Source organism: Trifolium pratense, linkage group LG5 (assembly GCF_020283565.1).
Source record: "Trifolium pratense cultivar HEN17-A07 linkage group LG5, ARS_RC_1.1, whole genome shotgun sequence".
Lineage (NCBI taxonomy): Eukaryota > Viridiplantae > Streptophyta > Magnoliopsida > Fabales > Fabaceae > Trifolium > Trifolium pratense.
Genome location: NC_060063.1, coordinates 30,801,384 through 30,826,188, shown reverse-complemented (window position 1 = coordinate 30,826,188; position 24,805 = coordinate 30,801,384). Strand labels below are relative to the sequence as shown.

At 37.1% G+C, this 24,805-nt stretch overlaps 3 protein-coding genes and 1 long non-coding RNA gene across 4 annotated transcripts; 3 read left to right on the top strand and 1 right to left on the bottom strand.

Annotated features, from left to right (window-relative positions):
• The first annotated feature begins 3,462 nt into the window (after positions 1–3,462).
• On the top strand, positions 3,463–6,449 carry LOC123886428. The gene is made up of 8 exons (XM_045935743.1): positions 3,463–3,471; positions 3,599–3,691; positions 3,865–4,095; positions 4,180–4,268; positions 4,755–4,899; positions 5,013–5,153; positions 6,161–6,193; positions 6,330–6,449. Exons 1-8 carry the CDS (start codon positions 3,463–3,465, stop codon positions 6,447–6,449), a joined length of 861 nt encoding a protein of 286 aa, XP_045791699.1.
• A 25-nt stretch (positions 6,450–6,474) lies between these two features.
• LOC123886427 (ubiquitin-like-specific protease 1A) lies at positions 6,475–18,400 on the bottom strand. The gene is made up of 6 exons (XM_045935742.1): positions 18,370–18,400; positions 17,552–17,603; positions 17,389–17,437; positions 17,154–17,252; positions 16,820–16,903; positions 6,475–6,636 (listed from the first exon to the last, which is right to left on the bottom strand). The coding sequence occupies exons 1-6, from the start codon at positions 18,398–18,400 to the stop codon at positions 6,475–6,477; spliced, it is 477 nt and encodes a 158-aa protein (XP_045791698.1).
• Positions 18,401–18,522: 122 nt separating this feature from the next.
• LOC123886426 lies at positions 18,523–20,621 on the top strand. The gene is made up of 5 exons (XM_045935741.1): positions 18,523–18,603; positions 19,298–19,528; positions 19,613–19,701; positions 20,187–20,331; positions 20,445–20,621. The coding sequence occupies exons 1-5, from the start codon at positions 18,523–18,525 to the stop codon at positions 20,619–20,621; spliced, it is 723 nt and encodes a 240-aa protein (XP_045791697.1).
• Positions 20,622–20,799: 178 nt separating this feature from the next.
• LOC123882805 lies at positions 20,800–21,416 on the top strand. The gene is made up of 3 exons (XR_006799984.1): positions 20,800–20,844; positions 20,981–21,079; positions 21,330–21,416. It is a non-coding gene; the product is annotated as an uncharacterized LOC123882805 (long non-coding RNA).
• Positions 21,417–24,805: the final 3,389 nt, after the last annotated feature.

The following is a 24,805-nucleotide window of genomic DNA, read 5'->3' as shown; positions in this document are numbered from 1 at the left end:
AGTTGTGAGAACTGCCGCCATCAACAAGGACTGCAACAGAGTGTTTGTTGATAGTTCCGGTAACTCGAATGGTGTTGTGATTGGAGGAGCCAGACATAGCGTGAAGGCTTAATTGTGCTGGGGCTTCTGGGTCAGGTGAGGGAGGGGAAGCAATTTCTTCAATAGCAGGACTCAACAATGGTTCTGAAGGTGTGTGAATGTCGTCGTTCTCAGATATAAGTAAAAAAAAAACGGCCTTTACACCGATGACCAGTGGTGAAGTTCTCGTCGCAGTTATAACATAAACCTCGTTCGCGGCGAGAAATTAATTCTTCAGGTGAGAGTTTTTTGAAATTAACTTTGGAAGTGGAAGGGGTTGTGTTAGGACTATGTTGAGTAGTGGGGAAAGTGAATGTGTTGTTAGAGGTATTTTGTGTTGGTGTGGACGAAGCAGTGGGTTTGTTAAGGCGAAAGGTTCGGCGACGATCATTGATTTTGTCTTCTTGTATCTTAGCCAAAGCTGTGGCGTGAGGGAGAGAGATGGGTTGCAAGGCTTGAACTTCCCGGCGTATTTCCGGCGATAGTCCAGAGATAAAACAACTGAGGAGGAACGGGTGAGGCAAACCCATAACACGATTAGCAATTCTTTCAAAGTCATTGAGGTATTGGTTGACAGATCCTGTTTGAGTAAGTTTGAACAGGGCTCCGCGAGGGTCATCATAAAATGAAGGGGCAAAACGGGTTTCCAGGGTCAGGAGAAGATCATGCCATGAGTTTATGAGGTTATTTCGTGTCATCCATTGGAACCAACTCAAAGCTGGACCATCCATGTAGAATGACGCTATAGTGAGACAGTCGTTTTCCGGTGTGTTATGAAAATCAAAAAACTGAGTTATTTTGAAGATCCAGCCAATGGCATCTTGACCGTCAAAACGTGGTACTTCCAGTTTCATATGAGGTCGGTGGCGGTCGTTATTTGGTGGTGGTGGTGGTGGTGGTGGTGGAGGTGGTGGTGGAGGTGGTGGTGGTGTATTGTATGGGGGTGGTGTTTGGGTGTAAGAAGTGGATGTGTTGTTTCGGAGGGAGGAAAGATCTCCTGCTAAGGCGTCGATTTTAGCAGCTAAGGCCATCACCGCTGTTTCAAGGGGTGTTAGAGGTGGCGGTGGTGTTTCAGACATGATGGAAGATGGAGGAAGTTCAAGAGAGCAATGAGAGCACCAATTGATAAGGGATAAAATTATATGCTAGGCTATTCTAAACTATAAAAATAATATTCTGAAAATTCAATGCTTTTTTATTCATTCAATGCTCAACTTATACAAAGTGGCAGCACAACAAAAGCTCCTAGGATTCCTGATCGATGACAGCTCATAAAAAGGACAATTAAGATAAAGACAAATAAAAGGACTATTAAAGATAGTGCTACAACTGTCTAAGCTCTACAACGGTTATCAAGGACAAAAGAGCTTCTACATGTTGTTATTAATGGGCTTGAGATTGGTGACATAATCTTCCAAGTGGATGGGCCTTTTGATAATTCTCTTAGGGAGGCCCATAGTTGTGTCATGACTTGTAGTGTTGTTATGGAGTGCTATCGTATCAAACTTCCTTCTTGACTGCAAAAGGATGATGCATGTTAAAGTAGTTAGAGCTAAACAAACTCATTGTTATTATTATTCTTACTTGAGAAGATACATGCACTGAGCTCGAAGTTAAATAAACAAACCACCTTTTTACTCTTCAAAAGTGTCTAATTCAAAAAAAAGGAAAGGAAAGAAATATACACCTTTTTATCTTGTCTTCCTTTTTTTTGGAGGGGTGACCGATAAAATTCCGGTGAACGGTGAACTTAGTTTTGTGGTTAAAGGTGTCCGCTTCATTATGTCTTCTTGTAGATCAGCTATAGAATCCGTATATTCGTCCTCACTTTCGTTTTGAAACTTGAAGTTGCAACAAATAGATTTGTTGTGTTTAACTGCATAAAAGATAATATATATATATATATATATATATATATATATATATATATATATATATATATATATATATATATATATATATAGAGGAGGGTTATATTGACTCCAAGAGTAAGTTTTATAACTTACTTCAAATCTTGACCTTTGATTTTAATTCCAATTAATGGCTAAGATTGATTGATAATAATTATTAAGGTGAGACTTATTTCTTTGTTGCACTGGAAAATAAGGATGATCAAAACATACCTCAAATAGAATGAATTAATGAATTCTTCTACCATAAAAAAAGAAGAAATTAAACCATTAATTATCAAAAATCAAAATTATCAAAATAATGATTCTTCGCCTTTGTTAATTTTTTATACGCATAATAAATTGCATAGTAGAAAGGATAAAAATACTCTACCAAAAAAAAAAGTATAAAAATACAAATGATAACATTTGTACCAACAAAAAAAAGAAAACAAATTTTAAACCAAAAAAAAAAGGTAAACAAATGATTGCATAAAAATAACAATAATTGGTACATTTTCTTATAAAAAATATACAATAAAATAATCAACTCCATTTAAAATAGTTCAACATAGCAACGGCAAAGGAACACATGAATAAAACACATAACACAAATAAATAACCAATATTATGTACCAAAAAAATAAATTAAATAACCAACATTAACTCTTACCATAAGCATAATAAGAGCTAAAAGTTCAAAAGCAAAAGATATAAAAATCCAAAAAAATCATCACTATGGTCCAACACATAAACGCGGATTGAATAAACATAAAATTAGGTGTATAGGCAAAGAGAAGAAAAGAGCACACATGAAATAAATGGTGTATTGTCAACAAAAAAAAAAGAAAAAGAAATGTTGTACTTAAAGTGTCCAAAAAAAAAAATGGTTTATTCGTAAAAAAAATAATTGTGTACTTACAATTAATTGCTAGAGTTAATATATTCTATTTAAAGTATGTTTTGATAATCTTGATTTTCAAGTGCAACAAAGGAATAGATCTCACCTTAACAATTATTATCAATCCATCTTAGCCATTAATTGGAATTAAAATCAAAGGTCAAGATTTGGGGTAAGTTATAAAACTTACTCTTGGAGTCAATATAACCCTCCTCATATATATATATATATATATATATATATATATATATATATATATATATATATATATATATATATATATATATATATATATATATATATATATATATATATATATATATATATATATATATACAGATAAATCTACTTTAGAGCAGTTGATAGTTAAGTTTGTTAAGGTTAGCAGTTCATTTGATCTGTTTCTCCACTTTCAGCTTTTGGCTTCTGCTACTTAACATGGTATTAGGAGACAATGTTTTGCTATGCAACCTTTGATTTTCATTTCTCCACTCTGCCGCTGCATATGCCTTCCCTTTTTATCCTTGGATTTGGCATTCTTTTGTTTGCAATTTCATATATGAGCTGTCAATCATAAGCCACTCTGGTTCTGAGATGGATCAGGTTGATTGATGCTTCATTGCATATGTTGTGAAGTTACATTACACACACTATTTGCATATGTTTATTTTACATTACATACACTCTTAGGGGAATTAGGCACATAACAATTTTTTTTCACCCAATTCAGGGGGCCAACACTAACATCACTGCTGAAAATGATGGAAGTGGACGGTGTGAAGGGATGGACAATGATTCCCAGGATGCATCGCAACAACCACAGGTAATGTTATTATTATTTTTTATTAATCTTCCGGTGGCAAGTAAGGCACAGAACAAATTTAACATATTTTTATATAATATAATTAATTTTTTTGCTTATATTTTTTGTGGATTTGGCATTCTTTTGTTTGCAATTTCACTAGGCACATAACAGTTTTTTTTTACCCAATTCAGGGGCGCGACACTGACAGTGCTGGAAATAATGTGAATGATGGCAAAGGGATGGACAATGATTCTGAGGATGCCATTGCTGGAAATGGAGATGAAGAGAGGTGCGACACTGACACTGCTGGAAATAATGTGAATGATGGCAAAGGGATGGACAATGATTTTGAGGATGCCATTGCTGGAAATGGAGAGGATGAAGAGAGGTCTTCACGGCCACCTGCATCGCAAAAACCACAGGTAATGTTATTATTATTTTTTATTAAATTTAGGGAGCCGGTAGGGGAACTAGGCACATAACAGTTTATTTTTACCCAAATTCAGGGGGGCGAAACTGACACTGCTGGAAATAATGTGAATGATGGCAATGGACCTACGCTCAGAAACAGAGAAGCCATTGGAAGGCCTAAAAGGTATATATCACCAACTCCTATAAAAAAACAGTGGCGAAAAAAGTAAGGTAGAGTATTAGCTATATGTTAGTTGAGCAATTTTAACTCAGATATTTTAGTCAAGTTCTTTCATCTGTCAGATCCATGTATGGATATTTTTCTGTCATTTTGTCATTTTTTTGGTGTAATGATGATATGTTTGGTTTGTTGATTTATCTTCTGAGATGTTGTTTTAGGGTAAAACTTATGTACAATACCTTAGGTGCTGGTCTTACTGTTTGCCAATCATAGGTGAACACATGGATTAAAACCCCAATATTCAACGCTAATTATAAAAAAATAGGATAAAAACATTCACGTCTCTGTTAACATAATTTTTTACGTTAACTACGCTCTCAATCAGTGCTATCTCAACGCTTCATTTTTTGCCATGGCTAAGGCCAAGAAATCATGATGGCCGAGAAATCAAGATTATTTAGAGCATGATCCCAATTATTCCAATTTCAGGGGATCAAGGCTCCATACTGAGTTAGAGAGGGGGATCAGTCCTAATGTGCCAAAACCAAAACGAATGCGAGGTATTGCTACGCCTGGTACTATTCAACTAGTACCAAGAGCGATAAAAACACCGCGTGGATATAAAGAACATAAGGTATGTTTTGGTATTTCATTCCCTCGTTTTTTTTTATTTATAGTTCAGGCACAACACCATGAAGTGTTTTAAATGATCAGAAATGATATGTAATTTTTTCTTCTGATTTACAGTCGTGGCGAAACAATGAAAGTCTTTTTCTTTTTATCCCTCTTACACCGGAGGAAGAAAGTGCTGTTACCGCTGCATTTGAGAAGGATATCATTGTTAAGCACGAGAAGTCAAACATTCAGATCCCATCAGAGAAACTTCAGGGTCTGTTTGGTTCGGGGGTTTTGGAGGGGAGGGGAGGGGAGGTGAGGGTATATTTTAAATTAATTGTGTTTGGTTCAATTTTTAGGAGGGGAGGGGAGGTGAGAGGAGGTGAGCAAAATACCTCCAAATCCCAATTTTTGCTTCCCCCCAAATTGGGGGGATTTGGAGGGGAGGGGAGGGAAGGAGAAAGATATCATTACCATTTTAATTATTTTGACATAATTGTCCTCATAATTATTTTAAAATGCCAAAATTATCCATTTTTTAGTTCTAATTTTTTTTTCAAACTTTTTTTTATTGTTACACATGTCTTTTTATATTCATAAACTATTGTGCTAATTTTTTTTGTATTACATTGTTATCTTGTAAAGTTCATATAATTTTTTGAATCAACGTTGTTATATTTTTTTTATAGAAAATCAACGTTGTTACTTACTTTGTACCTCCATCATATTAGTTAGTATTTATATGCACTATTATATTTTTTAAAATATCATTAACTTTGTTACGTTATAACTTATAATACAAGAGTTTTTTTTTTTTACAATATTAGTATTAGTACAAGATCTTTATACTTATAAATAAATATTACTTTTTTTGTACAATATTAGTATCAGTACAAGGTTTTTTTTTTGTTAATAATTATCAAAAAATTCTTTTAAATATATTTATAGGTAATTTAAACTTATAAATATTATTTTTGGGTTAGATCAATCATAAAAATTGAGAAAATATTGCGGATATATAGGTTAATTCACACCAAGTAGCTATAAAATTGTCAGACTACATGAAAATTATAAGGATAAAAAAGTAAATTAGTTTTAAAATCTATCCCCTCACCCTCTTGAACCAAACATATATCTTAAAATCCCTCACCTCCCCTCCCCTTCCTTCTTTTGAACCAAACATATGTGTAAGTACAAATTTCACCTCCCCTCCCCTCACCTTCATTAAAATACCTCCCCTCCCCTCCCCTCCCCCTATGTTGAACCAAACAGACCCTCAGTGCCTTAAACCGGGTGGATGGTTAAATGATGAGGTGATCATGTTTATTTATTACTTGTTAATTCTTTGGTTGAGTTACTGAAGAAGAGAAGAACTTGGTACCTAATTATATCATGAACTGACTTTGTTGCCTTGTGAAATTTAGTGATTGATCTACCTTAATTGTGCAGGTGATAAATTTGTACCTTTGTTTGTTCAAAGAGAGGGAGGAAAGAGAACCACAAAAGTTTTTGAAGTGTCATTTTTTCTCTACCTATTTCTATGCAAAGGTACAATACATGATTGTTTAGTAGTGGCCTAAAACAGGAATCCACTTCATGATTGTTTAGTAGTGACCTTTTTTATTATGTGATTATTTAGGATATCAAGGAACAAGGGTTCTTTTCTCTTCATTGGGTCAAGATACTGCAATGTTTTATCCTTTTTGTTTATAACAGCCAAGGTCCAATGTATGTTGTTGTTGATAGGTACAAATATCTGGTAAAGACTGTAATTCTGGCACACTAGTATTAAGATGTTGTACTCAACGCTTCACCACTATAGTACACTTTTTAAAGCGTGAATCAATGATCCAACATCAAACAGCGCATACACAAGGAATAATAAACTAAACAAAACTGAAAGTAAATTAACACAGTAATTTGTTAACCCAGTTCAGCATAAGCCTACTCTGGGGGATACCAATCCAGGAGTGAATCCACTATGATAGTATTAGTTTGAAGCCCTCAATAAACCTCCCGTTTATGACTTCTCACCTAATCACCACCCGTGCTATATCCTACCTAAGACACACCTAGGTATGAGAACCTCCGCTCACCTCCTCTTGACCACAGCCACTGTGATCATACAATACTAGATTTAATATGTGAAGACACACTTCATAAAACACTCACACCACTTCCGTGCTTAAAAGCTTTAGAATGGTATACACACACTATCTCCTTGCTTAGAAGCTCCAGAGATATTACAATGCACAAACACACAGTTCCTAGTCTAGTGGGAAATCAACACAAGACTTAGAACACAATAGACACAATACTAAAACCTAAACTCACGCTTTGTAATACTCAAATCTGGTTTCAGTTGTTTGAACAAAGGCTTCAACCTTCTTTAAATAGCCTTCACGAGCTCAGGCTAGGTCTTCAGTTAGGCTTCAATGGCATAGCTTGATTAATGGATCCTTCAAGGAATATTCTTCGATTAAAATGTTTTGTTTCCTTAACTTGAAGATCTGATTAGTAAGCAAAACTTGATCACGAGATCCATTAATAATTATGCGTGACAACGCTCCTTATCACAAACGATCATTTATTATGGATTCCATATTTAGAACTTAGGCGCGAGATCTCAACATACACAGGCCCGGCCTACTGGATGTGGTATCCAATGTTGAAGCATTGTACCTAACATCTTGCTTATACTGGATGGTGGAAGCATGTAGTTCCACATCAAGAAAGATCACATGTTTTAGCAAAATGAGGCCAACCATACAACGCCAACAATCTCCCCCTTTGGCAATTTTTGGCTAAAACATCCTAAGATAATTTCAACCGTCCTAAAGGGATACACAGGCTACCTTTTCTTCAACTCAACGTAGGCACACAGTCATGAAGTAAAGTAGAATAATTTAACATGCTTGTTTTAATAACCCCTCAAAAACAAATAGCATATTTATCATGTATCACATTAGAACTTCAGAGGCATGCAACAGCGGAAGGATAAGCACAAGAGCCTCATAGAGATTTGCCAATAGAGAGTATAAGATTCTCATAAAAGAAACACTGGGGAAAAATAAATTCCCTCAAAACTGAGAAAAATAAATTCTCAGGAACAGATGATGCTTCAACATGCAGTAGCACATTGTGTGCTAAGCAAGAATATTGCTCCCCCTCAAGAATAGAATCGAGTACCAAGTTCGTCTTACTCCCCCTTAATTCATGCATAGGAGTATTCAGATGATCCAGCATCTGATGGCACATCAAGCTCTATTATGGCATACAATAACTACTCCCCCTTTTTAGCCATAAAATAGACAAAATGGGAACTGCATAAAAAAATATCCAAAGACCGTGCAGATAGTAGCAGAACAGAAAGTGCAGACAAAATATTACAAACCATGCACACTAGGTGCTAAATTCAGGGCTCAGCCCACAGACATGCAAAACAAAAAGATAAAATCCAAATAAGAAAACATCAGAATTACACAGAAGCACTTGGGGAGGAATCACTTTCTTCTCCTTCAGTATCTGAGTCAGCTTCTTCTCCACCACTAGAACCATCATCATCTGCATCAGCTGCTTGAGCTGCAGCCTCTTCAACCCTGAGAGCATGTATCATCCTTTCAAACTGCAACTTCTTTTCATCTAGTTCCTTACAGTTTGCTTCCAGCATAGCAATCATCTCCTTCCTTGTCATAGGAGTGTCAGCAGCAGCATTTGATGGTCCAGCAATATCTGGAGCATGCTGTTTACTGTACAGCTTCTGATGAATGGCCAGAGGAGTTGCCCTTTTCTTAGCAGACTCATCCTCATGTCTTATATTCGGATGTTGGGACAAGATGATGTCACAGATCAAAGTTGGAAATGCAATGGGTTGCTTGGTGACAGAGGTCTTAGCATGCTGCACAACTTGATTGAAAATATATAGACCAGCATTAAACTTAGTACCAGTACCAATCATATAAATGAGCTTACCCAGATTTGTTGCAATGTCAGATGCATGTGTAGTAGGAACCCAGTTGACAGATGCAATACGATTCAGAATTGCATACTTTTGGGTTAACTTGACAGCTGGTACCTTCTCCTTCTTTGGCCAGGTTTTCACCTTTTCAGCTGTGATAGTTTTGCAGACCACATTGTCAGATACATCTATGTCAGGGTGAGGATCATCAGCATTACCCAGCACCTTGTTGATCACACTTGGAGAGAATGTCACACATTTTCCTCGAACATATACCTTCTGAAATTCTTTGTCCAAGGGATTGTCACAACCTATAGGGATGTTGACAACAAACTCCCTAACCAGCTTTTCATAACAGGAGCCTAAGCCCCACACAGTTTTGATCAATCCAGCATCATTGATCAAACTCACAATCTCTTCACATTCCAGAATATCTTTACCTAGTTCCCTTTCCAGAGCCAATCTTCGTTTGCAAATGATTCCCCATCGTTGAGCATAGGATGGAAGATGAAATGAAACATTGTCACAAGGAAAGTCTTCAATGTCAGGAGCAACAGATTGAGGCATGGCCTTCTTAGCAGACATAGCCTTCTTAGCAGGAGGCTTGATGCTTGAGTCATCCTTTTCAGCTTCAAATTCAGAGTCACTTGATGGTGCACTCTTTCTTTTCAGTACACCCTTTTTCTTTTCAGGAGGAGGTATAGACTTGCTCCAACTTTTCTTAGGCCCATACTTGACAGGCTTCAGAGTAGTGTCCTTTGCTTTCTTGGTGACAGCAGGGGTAGTGGTAACAGCAGGTGCAGGTGTAGTGGTCCTGCTTCTCAGTCTTCTCCCAATTCCTTTCTGAGTAGGTGGAGGTTGCAGATCTTCTTCAGAGGGGACTTCATCAACATCTACTATGTCCTGCTCTTCATTGGTGGTTTTCTCAGAATCTTCACCAGCTTCATTTTCTGGTTCAGAATCAGCCACATCTTCAGGAGTACTTTCTTTGTTAACTTCCTCTTCAGTGGAAGCTTCAGTATTAGATCCACTGCCAAACGACCCAGTGGCAGTGTTAGCATGTGGGCTAGATCCTCCTTTGGATGCTTCAACATCCTTCTCAGCATCAGTTGGTATAGAGGATGGTTCAACACCAGTTGGGGCATCGGTTACAACAGCCTTTTCTTGAGATTTTTCAACAACATCAGTTATGACATTCGTGGGAACTGTCATACTCTCAGGAACACTAGGATTATTGCTCACACCAACATTCTCAGCAATATTTTGGGTTTTTCCTAGGGTTTCAACAGAACTAGGGTTTTCCTCAACAGAAGGGTTTTCTTGATTCACCTTTTCAGACACAGACTTAACAGACGATTCAACATTCGCATTTTTGCCGGAGGCAACATCATGCGATTCCACATTCGCAGTTTCAGAAAGATCCTTATTCAAGTATAGATCAGACATGCTCAAACCCCTTTTTATGGGAGATTGGGGTTTCTTCTTCTTAGACCTAACAGAATCAGACTTAATAGAGATTGAGGGAGACGATTCACTTACTTTCTTAGTGGATTTTGCCGATTTCTTCTTCTTAGAAGTAGTTGCAGGAATACTTGATAAAGGCATCGCATCTACCACAACAGTTGTTCCTTCCTTCTTAGACTTTGATCTTGTTTTCACAGTATCAGCAATTTTGTTTTTGATCTGAGCGGAACCGGAAGATTGAGACATTTTCACAAAGGACTTGTTGAAGTTTTTGAGATTTTTGATGATTTGAGATGATGATTTGTGTTTGAGGATCGCAGCAGAAAGTTCAGAGGAAGTTGAAAGTTTTGGAACGAAATAATGATGATATGAGAGTTGATAGCGTGTAATAGAGCAGTTATGGAAAGTATTTTTTGTCTTTCCTTGATTTACGTGCGCCAATAGATGAAATTTGGAGAACAAAACGGTTGCGCGCACATAATGCCTTAACTGCTATAATTCCTCATATAGGCAAATCCCCAATTTGCCCCTAAGTCTTTCAAACTGATTTGCATCTAAAGCTTTGGTAAAAATATCAGCTACCTGTTCTTCAGTTGCAACATGCTCCAACTTCACAATATTTTCCTCTACTAAATCCCTGATAAAGTGATGACGAATGTCAATATGCTTTGTTCTACTGTGCTGTATAGGATTTTTTGAAATATTTATGGCGCTTAAATTGTCACAGTACAATGTTAGAGCATCCTGTTCAACATTGTATTCCTTAAGCATCTGCTTCATCCACAATAATTGAGAGCAACTACTCCCAGCTGCAATGTACTCAGCCTCTGCAGTGGATAGAGAAACACAGTTTTGTTTCTTGCTAAACCATGAGATAAGATTTTCTCCTAGGTAAAAGCATCCACCAGAGGTGCTTTTTCTGTCATCTGCACATCCAGCCCAATCTGCATCACAATATCCCATCAACCTGGCATTGTTGGTGTGGGAATACATTATTCCATAATCAGAAGTTGCATTGACATACTTCAAGATTCTTTTTACTTGTGTAAGATGGCTCATCTTTGGCTCAGCTTGGTACCTAGCACATACACCAACAGCAAAGGTGATGTCAGGCCTGCTTGCTGTGAGGTACAGTAGGCTCCCTATCATGCTTCTATACAGGCTTTGGTCTACATCTACACCTTTCTCATCCTTGGTTAATTTTAGATGTGTGGCAGCAGGTGTTCTTTTGTGTGCAGCATTTTCCATGCCAAATTTCTTTATGATATTTTTAGCATACTTGCTTTGAGACACAAATATTGTGTCTTCCATCTGTTTCACCTGTAATCCAAGAAAATAGGTTAATTCTCCTACCAAGCTCATCTCAAATTCAGACTGCATCTGTCTCACAAAGTGTTGGACCATCGGTTCCGCCATCCCTCCAAAGACTATGTCATCAACATATATCTGTGCTATCAACAAGTTTCCATTCATTTCTTTGACAAATAAGGTCTTGTCATTTCCACCTTTCTTGTATCCTTGGTTAATCAGGAATTCAGTTAACCTTTCATACCAAGCCCTTGGTGCTTGTTTCAAGCCATACAAAGCCTTTTTCAGTTTGTAGACATGATCCGGATGATTTGGATCTATGAAACCTTTGGGCTGTTCAACAAATACTTCTTCATGAAGATACCCATTTAGAAAGGCGCTCTTGACATCCATTTGGTAGAGTTTGAGTTTGAGGATGCAAGCTACACCAAGAAGCAGCCTTATGGATTCTAGTCTTGCCACGGGAGCAAAGGTCTCATCAAAGTCAATTCCCTCCACCTGAGTGTAGCCTTGAGCTACCAGTCTTGCCTTATTCCTTGTTACTGTACCCTTCTCATCAGACTTATTCTTGTATATCCATTTAGTGCCTATGACATTTACTCCATGTGGTCTTGGAACAAGGTCCCAGACTTCATTTCTCTTGAATTGATTCAATTCCTCTTGCATTGCTTCAATCCAGAACTCATCAGTAAGAGCCTCTTTTATGTTTTTAGGCTCAAATTTTGATACAAAACAAGTGTTTGAGATAGCATCAATCTTTCTTCTGGTAGCAATGCCCTGGTCTGGATCACCTATGATTAGATCTTTAGGGTGATTCTTCTGTGTCCTAATAGATGGTGCTTTTGCTGGGGCAGGTGCAGAGTCTTGATCAGATTCATCACCTTTTAATTCAGGCTTTTCACTTTGTGTCATCTCATCAGAGTTGTCAGGAGATGGTTCAACATCAGTTTCCACATCCGATGGTTGGGTGGATGGTGCATCATCAATCACAACATTGATCGTTTCCATAATGACTTTGGTTTTTGTGTTATAGACCCTGTAGGCTCTGCTATTCAAGGAATATCCCAGAAATATACCTTCTTCACTTTTAGGATCAAGTTTTCGTCTTGGTTCTCTGTCAGCAAGAATGTAGCATTTACTCCCAAAAATGTGAAAGTGTTTCACAGTTGGCTTTCTTCCCTTCCATAATTCATACAAGGTTGCAGATGTTCCCTTTTTGAGTGTTACACGGTTGTGTATGTAGCAGGCTGTACTCATAGCCTCTGCCCAGAACTGATATGGAAGACCCTTGGCATGAAGCATTACCCTAGCAGACTCTTGAATGGTTCTATTCTTTCTCTCTACTACACCATTTTGTTGTGGTGTTATGGGAGCAGAGAATTCATGTTGGATACCTTCTGCTGCACAGAAATCATAGAATTTGCTATTCTCAAATTCCTTTCCATGATCGCTTCTGACCCTTATGATGACAGACCCCTTTTCTCTTTGAAGTTGTACACATAAGTTTCTAAATGTTTCAAAACTATCTGATTTTTCTCTAAGGAAGTCTATCCATGTAAATCTAGAGAAATCATCCACCATAACAAAAGCATACCTTTTTCCTCCAAGACTTTCAGTCTGCATAGGTCCCATCAAATCCATGTGTAACAATTCAAGTGTTCTGGTAGTAGATTGATGTTGAAGCCTTGGGTGCGCCACCTTGGTTTGTTTGCCTATCTGACATTCTCCACATATTGTTCCTTCGTCTATCTTTAGCTTGGGTAATCCTCTGATTGCTTCTTCAGCTATGGCCTTTTTCATTCCTCTCAGGTGTAGATGACCCAACTTTTGATGCCAGAGTTTGACTTCCTCATTTTTGCTTATGAGGCAGGTAGACATATAATTTCCTTCTTCAGACACCCACAAGTAACAATTGTCTTTGGACCTTACTCCCTTCATTATCAGTCTTCCTTCTTCATCTGTAACAAGACATTCTGATTGTGTGAAGTTCACTTTCATGCCTTGGTCACATAGTTGACTGATGCTAATCAAATTTGCTGTAAGTCCTTTTACTAACAGAACATTGTCTAAGTTTGGTAACCCATTATCAATTAGGTTCCCAATTCCTTTTATTTCTCCCTTAGCTCCATCCCCAAATGTTACAAAGCTTGTGGCATAGGACCTTAGGTTGGCTAGATACCCTTCCACTCCAGTCATGTGTCTAGAGCATCCACTGTCAAAATACCAATCTTGTCTAGATGATGCCCGCAGTGATGTATGAGCTATCAGGCTTACACCATCTTCCTTCTTCTTCCACTCTTTCTTGATATTCACGTTATCAGATTTGGGTTCAAGTGGCCGTGAATTCTGTGGATAGCCGTACAGTTTGTAGCAATAAGGTCTAATGTGCCCTTTCCTACCACAATAATGACACCTCCAATTCCTTCTTTTAGTTCTAGATCTTGACCTGTTGTATCGATGGTGAGGCGGGTGTTGAGGCATTGAATTAGTCTGGACATGCTGCTTGGGTTTTAACCATGTGTCAGTTCCCTGATGTGTGGGAGGATGAGGAGGTAGTAACCCACCACTAACAGGAAAAGTTTTATCAATGGGGGTAGTGATTGTAGCTTTGTTGTAACCCATTTCTTGATCCACTATCTCGTAATCAAAGCCAATAGGTTTCTTACCAGCACTTTGTTTTAGCAGCATGGCTTGAAACTTTTCTTCTCCTGATGCAAAAACTCTAACTTGTTTTCTAGCATGCTCCAAGTCTTCATTCAGCTTTTCAATCTCTTTGTTGAGAGTCTTAATTATATCCAGACATTCATTCTTCTCGGCCTGAAGTTGACAATTTGTCTCCTTTTGTTTTTCCAAGGCTTTGCAGAATTCATTGCTCCTGATGAATAAGTCCTTATAGGTAGCCAGAAGTTCTTCATATGATGTTTCATCGCATGATTCAGCATCAGATTCATAGACACCTGTCAATGCATTGACAAGTTTAGCAGATTCACCTTCATCTTCTTCTGACTCATCCTCATCTGACCAAGTAACAGCAAGACTCTTCTTCTTCTTCAGAAAAGTAGGACATTCAGATTTGATATGGCCAAATCCTTCGCACTCATGACACTGAACTCCTCTAGATGAAGTACTTTTGTCATCACTTCTGGTCCTCCTTTGAGTAGATACAGGTTTGTTGGAATCAGATTTGGTGCTTGGACCATTGAACTTATTGTTGAAGTCAGATTTGGTGTTTGGACCATTGAATTTATTTCTTTTATCCATCCTCTTCATGATACGGTTGAACTGTCTACCAAGTAACACCATGGCTTCAGATAAACTTTCATCACTCTCCATATCTATCTCATCATCTTCTGTAGTATTAGAAGTAAAAGCCAAACTTTTGTTTTTCTTCTCTTTTCTTTGGTTTATGCTCATCTCATAGGTTTGAAGTGAGCCTATTAGTTCATCCACTTGAATGTTGGCCAGATCCTGAGATTCTTCTATTGCTGTTACTTTCATGTCAAACCTCTTAGGTAGAGATCTGAGAATTTTGCTCACCAGCTTTTCATCTGATATGGGTTCTCCCAAGGCATCAAATGAATTTGCAAATTCTAAAATATTCATGTGAAAGTCATGAATAGTCTCTTCTTCCTTCATACTCAGATTTTCAAAATTTGTGCGAAGCATCTGAAGTTTGGACAGCTTTACCTTGTTGGTTCCTTCATGTGCTTTCCTGAGTATTTCCCACGCCTGTTTGGCTACAGTGCATCGTTTAACAAGTCTGAACATGTTGATGTCCACCCCATTGAATATGGCATTCAAGGCTTTTGAATTTCCCAGAGCTAGGTCATCCTCGTCTTTGGAATAGTCTTTATTAGGCTTGATTTCACCTGTTAGCTTTCCATCCTTATCAATGACCTTAGGGGGTTCCCATCCATTTTCTACAGCTTTCCATGTTCTGCTATCAATGGATTTAAGAAACACCATCATCTTAGCTTTCCAGTAGTCATAGTTCTCAGGCCCAGTTAGCAGTGGTGGTTTAGAAACCGTTCCTCCTTCCTTGTCCATCTCACCAGAATTTTCCGTCCCTGAAGCTCACCCTGAGTTTCGAGCAGGGTGCCTGCTCTGATGCCAATTGTAATTCTGGCACACTAGTATTAAGATGTTGTACTCAACGCTTCACCACTATAGTACACTTTTTAAAGCGTGAATCAATGATCCAACATCAAACAGCGCATACACAAGGAATAATAAACTAAACAAAACTGAAAGTAAATTAACACAGTAATTTGTTAACCCAGTTCAGCATAAGCCTACTCTGGGGGATACCAATCCAGGAGTGAATCCACTATGATAGTATTAGTTTGAAGCCCTCAATAAACCTCCCGTTTATGACTTCTCACCTAATCACCACCCGTGCTATATCCTACCTAAGACACACCTAGGTATGAGAACCTCCGCTCACCTCCTCTTGACCACAGCCACTGTGATCATACAATACTAGATTTAATATGTGAAGACACACTTCATAAAACACTCACACCACTTCCGTGCTTAAAAGCTTTAGAATGGTATACACACACTATCTCCTTGCTTAGAAGCTCCAGAGATATTACAATGCACAAACACACAGTTCCTAGTCTAGTGGGAAATCAACACAAGACTTAGAACACAATAGACACAATACTAAAACCTAAACTCACGCTTTGTAATACTCAAATCTGGTTTCAGTTGTTTGAACAAAGGCTTCAACCTTCTTTAAATAGCCTTCACGAGCTCAGGCTAGGTCTTCAGTTAGGCTTCAATGGCATAGCTTGATTAATGGATCCTTCAAGGAATATTCTTCGATTAAAATGTTTTGTTTCCTTAACTTGAAGATCTGATTAGTAAGCAAAACTTGATCACGAGATCCATTAATAATTATGCGTGACAACGCTCCTTATCACAAACGATCATTTATTATGGATTCCATATTTAGAACTTAGGCGCGAGATCTCAACATACACAGGCCCGGCCTACTGGATGTGGTATCCAATGTTGAAGCATTGTACCTAACATCTTGCTTATACTGGATGGTGGAAGCATGTAGTTCCACATCAAGAAAGATCACATGTTTTAGCAAAATGAGGCCAACCATACAACGCCAACAAAGACAATAAATCAGTATGAAAACCAATTCACTTGGTTATAAGAAAAAGAAAAAAATGAAAATCAGTTCAAACATATTTACTTTGTCGCACTCAAGTAGTTCATATCCAATTTTGTCCGTCCATTTACTGACAGAGTTGTAATCATAACCTTCAATGCCACTTATCTGGAAATTAACATTCAAATGAGGAAGTATCAACATAACTAATATGACTAAATTACAAAAAAAAAATATAGATAAAACACATGTCATATGTACGACATTAATTTTTTCCTCATTTATGGCCTGACTTGGTTTTCTTATTCACAAGTGAGTGCTAAAACATGAAGAAATCACATAATAAAAAAGGTCACTACTAAACAATCATGAAGTGGATTCCTGTTTTAGGCCACTACTAAACAATCATGTATTGTACCTTTGCATAGAAATAGGTAGAGAAAAAATGACACTTCAAAAACTTTTGTGGTTCTCTTTCCTCCCTCTCTTTGAACAAACAAAGGTACAAATTTATCACCTGCACAATTAAGGTAGATCAATCACTAAATTTCACAAGGCAACAAAGTCAGTTCATGATATAATTAGGTACCAAGTTCTTCTCTTCTTCAGTAACTCAACCAAAGAATTAACAAGTAATAAATAAACATGATCACCTCATCATTTAACCATCCACCCGGTTTAAGGCACTGAGTTTTTCTTTTTCTTATAACCAAGTGAATTGGTTTTCATACTGATTTATTGTCTTTACCAGATATTTGTACCTATCAACAACAACATACATTGGACCTTGGCTGTTATAAACAAAAAGGATAAAACATTGCAGTATCTTGACCCAATGAAGAGAAAAGAACCCTTGTTCCTTGATATCCTAAATAATCACATAATAAAAAAGGTCACTACTAAACAATCATGAAGTGGATTCTCTGATGGGATCTGAATGTTTGACTTCTCGTGCTTAACAATGATATCCTTCTCAAATGCAGCGGTAACAGCACTTTCTTCCTCCGGTGTAAGAGGGATAAAAAGAAAAAGACTTTCATTGTTTCGCCACGACTGTAAATCAGAAGAAAAAATTACATATCATTTCTGATCATTTAAAACACTTCATGGTGTTGTGCCTGAACTATAAATAAAAAAAAAACGAGGGAATGAAAATAAAATAGAAAGCTACTATTTGATATATAATATATTTTTACTGAAAATTATTTGAGAGAAGAGAAAATGAAAAAACTTGTTTAATAACTTTCTATTTTCAAAATATTGATTTTATTTATTAAACTTTTATAACAATAAATATTTTGAGATTATATAAATACAGTTTTCAAAAACAATACATAAATCACTTACTACGTGTCGTCCACTTGGTGATCCCCACCAGCTTTGTAAACTGAATTCTCATGCTTTGTTCATAGTCTATGAAATATTTTATAGACGTAGTTAAGTAAAATTTCATGTTATTTTGTAAAGTAATGAGATATTTTCGGTTTCAAGGTCATCATGAGATTTTTTTCAAATATCTGGGAGAAAAAATCAATTTCAGATATAGCAAACAAGAACACCATTGATGCTTCCTAATTTCCTACATGGCATACAAAGAGTCGATCTCTACGAAAAGATGTGACCTTTGAGCTTACCATGACTGAGGACCTTAATGTTGTTCCACATTTGGGATTTATCTAAATTTTCTATATTTATTTAGGTATTTTCTGATTGTGGTTGGTTTAAAAAAATTAAATCTCCTGACTTATATATTACCAGAAAATATGGGATTATATATGTAGAACACTATGTTAGATCAGGTCTACATCATTGAAACTAATTTAGAAAAGCATTTGTGTGAGCTAAAGTATCAGAAGGATCCCTTCGAGGTTAGTATTTCAAGGGGTTGGACTGAATGTGTTGGGATCCAAGGTTTTGAAGCAGGGCCGGCCCAACATATCTTGGGGCCTAAAGCAAAATTTTACGGGAGACCTTTTTATAATTAATAATAATTAATTTTTTATATGGAAAAAATAACAATAAGTTTTTAGAAAAGTCTTACCCTCGTTATACATTTTTAAAATTGTAGTACTTTTTAAAATGTAATTCTTAAAAGTGATATATCTGATATCTACAATGGCCACATGATTTTGGTGAGCAAGGTGAAATGATAATGATGAATGAAGAGTTTTTTAATGTGTTCATGATAAACTGTATTGAAAGATTATATATGTTAGGTTTAATAGTGTTTTGGTTGTCGTGCTAATAAGGAAAGTATCAGGATACTTTTAATTGATCATGGCTATGACTGTCCTTCATCATTTTACATTTTGTTTGCTGTTTTATGATCAATTATATGTTATTAACTATATATGATCAATTGTATCTTTTTAACTATATTGGGCAGTGTTATGTAAACCAAAAATATTGGGCAGTGTTATTGATTTTTTTTAAGTATATGAGTTACATTTATTTTCAATTTTATTCACTAATTTTTACAAAAGTGTGTGTCACATGTTTTTAATGACTTTTTTATGACAATTTATTACTCAAACTTTAACAGTTTTTTTTTACCCAATTCAGGGGCGCGACACTGACAGTGCTGGAAATAATGTGAATGATGGCAAAGGGATGGACAATGATTCTGAGGATGCCATTGCTGGAAATGGAGATGAAGAGAGGTGCGACACTGACACTGCTGGAAATAATGTGAATGATGGCAAAGGGATGGACAATGATTCTGAGGATGCCATTGCTGGAAATGGAGAGGATGAAGAGAGGTCTTCACGGCCACCTGCATCGCAAAAACCACAGGTAATGTTATTATTATTTTTTATTAAATTTAGGGAGCCGGTAGGGGAACTAGGCACATAACAGTTTTTTTTTACCCAAATTCAGGGGGGCGAAACTGACACTGCTGGAAATAATGTGAATGATGGCAATGGACCTACGCTCAGAAACAGAGAAGCCATTGGAAGGCCTAAAAGGTATATATCACCAACTCCTATAAAAAAACAGTGGCGAAAAAAGTAAGGTAGAGTATTAGCTATATGTTAGTTGAGCAATTTTAACTCAGATATTTTAGTCAAGTTCTTTCATCTGTCAGATCCATGTATGGATATTTTTCTGTCATTTTGTCATTTTTTTGGTGTAATGATGATATGTTTGGTTTGTTGATTTATCTTCTGAGATGTTGTTTTAGGGTAAAACTTATGTACAATACCTTAGGTGCTGGTCTTACTGTTTGCCAATCATAGGTGAACACATGGATTAAAACCCCAATATTCAACGCTAATTATAAAAAATAGGATAAAAACATTCACGTCTCTGTTAACATAATTTTTTACGTTAACTACGCTCTCAATCAGTGCTATCTCAACGCTTCATTTTTTGCCATGGCTAAGGCCAAGAAATCATGATGGCCGAGAAATCAAGATTATTTAGAGCATGATCCCAATTATTCCAATTTCAGGGGATCAAGGCTCCATACTGAGTTAGAGAGGGGGATCAGTCCTAATGTGCCAAAACCAAAACGAATGCGAGGTATTGCTACGCCTGGTACTATTCAACTAGTACCAAGAGCGATAAAAACACCGCGTGGATATAAAGAACATAAGGTATGTTTTGGTATTTCATTCCCTCGTTTTTTTTTATTTATAGTTCAGGCACAACACCATGAAGTGTTTTAAATGATCAGAAATGATATGTAATTTTTTCTTCTGATTTACAGTCGTGGCGAAACAATGAAAGTCTTTTTCTTTTTATCCCTCTTACACCGGAGGAAGAAAGTGCTGTTACCGCTGCATTTGAGAAGGATATCATTGTTAAGCACGAGAAGTCAAACATTCAGATCCCATCAGAGAATCCACTTCATGATTGTTTAGTAGTGACCTTTTTTATTATGTGATTATTTAGGATATCAAGGAACAAGGGTTCTTTTCTCTTCATTGGGTCAAGATACTGCAATGTTTTATCCTTTTTGTTTATAACAGCCAAGGTCCAATGTATGTTGTTGTTGATAGGTACAAATATCTGGTAAAGACAATAAATCAGTATGAAAACCAATTCACTTGGTTATAAGAAAAAGAAAAACTCAGTGCCTTAAACCGGGTGGATGGTTAAATGATGAGGTGATCATGTTTATTTATTACTTGTTAATTCTTTGGTTGAGTTACTGAAGAAGAGAAGAACTTGGTACCTAATTATATCATGAACTGACTTTGTTGCCTTGTGAAATTTAGTGATTGATCTACCTTAATTGTGCAGGTGATAAATTTGTACCTTTGTTTGTTCAAAGAGAGGGAGGAAAGAGAACCACAAAAGTTTTTGAAGTGTCATTTTTTCTCTACCTATTTCTATGCAAAGGTACAATACATGATTGTTTAGTAGTGGCCTAAAACAGGAATCCACTTCATGATTGTTTAGTAGTGACCTTTTTTATTATGTGATTTCTTCATGTTTTAGCACTCACTTGTGAATAAGAAAACCAAGTCAGGCCATAAATGAGGAAAAAATTAATGTCGTACATATGACATGTGTTTTATCTATATTTTTTTTTTGTAATTTAGTCATATTAGTTATGTTGATACTTCCTCATTTGAATGTTAATTTCCAGATAAGTGGCATTGAAGGTTATGATTACAACTCTGTCAGTAAATGGACGGACAAAATTGGATATGAACTACTTGAGTGCGACAAAGTAAATATGTTTGAACTGATTTTCATTTTTTTCTTTTTCTTATAACCAAGTGAATTGGTTTTCATACTGATTTATTGTCTTTGTTGGCGTTGTATGGTTGGCCTCATTTTGCTAAAACATGTGATCTTTCTTGATGTGGAACTACATGCTTCCACCATCCAGTATAAGCAAGATGTTAGGTACAATGCTTCAACATTGGATACCACATCCAGTAGGCCGGGCCTGTGTATGTTGAGATCTCGCGCCTAAGTTCTAAATATGGAATCCATAATAAATGATCGTTTGTGATAAGGAGCGTTGTCACGCATAATTATTAATGGATCTCGTGATCAAGTTTTGCTTACTAATCAGATCTTCAAGTTAAGGAAACAAAACATTTTAATCGAAGAATATTCCTTGAAGGATCCATTAATCAAGCTATGCCATTGAAGCCTAACTGAAGACCTAGCCTGAGCTCGTGAAGGCTATTTAAAGAAGGTTGAAGCCTTTGTTCAAACAACTGAAACCAGATTTGAGTATTACAAAGCGTGAGTTTAGGTTTTAGTATTGTGTCTATTGTGTTCTAAGTCTTGTGTTGATTTCCCACTAGACTAGGAACTGTGTGTTTGTGCATTGTAATATCTCTGGAGCTTCTAAGCAAGGAGATAGTGTGTGTATACCATTCTAAAGCTTTTAAGCACGGAAGTGGTGTGAGTGTTTTATGAAGTGTGTCTTCACATATTAAATCTAGTATTGTATGATCACAGTGGCTGTGGTCAAGAGGAGGTGAGCGGAGGTTCTCATACCTAGGTGTGTCTTAGGTAGGATATAGCACGGGTGGTGATTAGGTGAGAAGTCATAAACGGGAGGTTTATTGAGGGCTTCAAACTAATACTATCATAGTGGATTCACTCCTGGATTGGTATCCCCCAGAGTAGGCTTATGCTGAACTGGGTTAACAAATTACTGTGTTAATTTACTTTCAGTTTTGTTTAGTTTATTATTCCTTGTGTATGCGCTGTTTGATGTTGGATCATTGATTCACGCTTTAAAAAGTGTACTATAGTGGTGAAGCGTTGAGTACAACATCTTAATACTAGTGTGCCAGAATTACAATTGGCATCAGAGCAGGCACCCTGCTCGAAACTCAGGGTGAGCTTCAGGGACGGAAAATTCTGGTGAGATGGACAAGGAAGGAGGAACGGTTTCTAAACCACCACTGCTAACTGGGCCTGAGAACTATGACTACTGGAAAGCTAAGATGATGGTGTTTCTTAAATCCATTGATAGCAGAACATGGAAAGCTGTAGAAAATGGATGGGAACCCCCTAAGGTCATTGATAAGGATGGAAAGCTAACAGGTGAAATCAAGCCTAATAAAGACTATTCCAAAGACGAGGATGACCTAGCTCTGGGAAATTCAAAAGCCTTGAATGCCATATTCAATGGGGTGGACATCAACATGTTCAGACTTGTTAAACGATGCACTGTAGCCAAACAGGCGTGGGAAATACTCAGGAAAGCACATGAAGGAACCAACAAGGTAAAGCTGTCCAAACTTCAGATGCTTCGCACAAATTTTGAAAATCTGAGTATGAAGGAAGAAGAGACTATTCATGACTTTCACATGAATATTTTAGAATTTGCAAATTCATTTGATGCCTTGGGAGAACCCATATCAGATGAAAAGCTGGTGAGCAAAATTCTCAGATCTCTACCTAAGAGGTTTGACATGAAAGTAACAGCAATAGAAGAATCTCAGGATCTGGCCAACATTCAAGTGGATGAACTAATAGGCTCACTTCAAACCTATGAGATGAGCATAAACCAAAGAAAAGAGAAGAAAAACAAAAGTTTGGCTTTTACTTCTAATACTACAGAAGATGATGAGATAGATATGGAGAGTGATGAAAGTTTATCTGAAGCCATGGTGTTACTTGGTAGACAGTTCAACCGTATCATGAAGAGGATGGATAAAAGAAATAAATTCAATGGTCCAAACACCAAATCTGACTTCAACAATAAGTTCAATGGTCCAAGCACCAAATCTGATTCCAACAAACCTGTATCTACTCAAAGGAGGACCAGAAGTGATGACAAAAGTACTTCATCTAGAGGAGTTCAGTGTCATGAGTGCGAAGGATTTGGCCATATCAAATCTGAATGTCCTACTTTTCTGAAGAAGAAGAAGAGTCTTGCTGTTACTTGGTCAGATGAGGATGAGTCAGAAGAAGATGAAGGTGAATCTGCTAAACTTGTCAATGCATTGACAGGTGTCTATGAATCTGATGCTGAATCATGCGATGAAACATCATATGAAGAACTTCTGGCTACCTATAAGGACTTATTCATCAGGAGCAATGAATTCTGCAAAGCCTTGGAAAAACAAAAGGAGACAAATTGTCAACTTCAGGCCGAGAAGAATGAATGTCTGGATATAATTAAGACTCTCAACAAAGAGATTGAAAAGCTGAATGAAGACTTGGAGCATGCTAGAAAACAAGTTAGAGTTTTTGCATCAGGAGAAGAAAAGTTTCAAGCCATGCTGCTAAAACAAAGTGCTGGTAAGAAACCTATTGGCTTTGATTACGAGATAGTGGATCAAGAAATGGGTTACAACAAAGCTACAATCACTACCCCCATTGATAAAACTTTTCCTGTTAGTGGTGGGTTACTACCTCCTCATCCTCCCACACATCAGGGAACTGACACATGGTTAAAACCCAAGCAGCATGTCCAGACTAATTCAATGCCTCAACACCCGCCTCACCATCGATACAACAGGTCAAGATCTAGAACTAAAAGAAGGAATTGGAGGTGTCATTATTGTGGTAGGAAAGGGCACATTAGACCTTATTGCTACAAACTGTACGGCTATCCACAGAATTCACGGCCACTTGAACCCAAATCTGATAACGTGAATATCAAGAAAGAGTGGAAGAAGAAGGAAGATGGTGTAAGCCTGATAGCTCATACATCACTGCGGGCATCATCTAGACAAGATTGGTATTTTGACAGTGGATGCTCTAGACACATGACTGGAGTGGAAGGGTATCTAGCCAACCTAAGGTCCTATGCCACAAGCTTTGTAACATTTGGGGATGGAGCTAAGGGAGAAATAAAAGGAATTGGGAACCTAATTGATAATGGGTTACCAAACTTAGACAATGTTCTGTTAGTAAAAGGACTTACAGCAAATTTGATTAGCATCAGTCAACTATGTGACCAAGGCATGAAAGTGAACTTCACACAATCAGAATGTCTTGTTACAGATGAAGAAGGAAGACTGATAATGAAGGGAGTAAGGTCCAAAGACAATTGTTACTTGTGGGTGTCTGAAGAAGGAAATTATATGTCTACCTGCCTCATAAGCAAAAATGAGGAAGTCAAACTCTGGCATCAAAAGTTGGGTC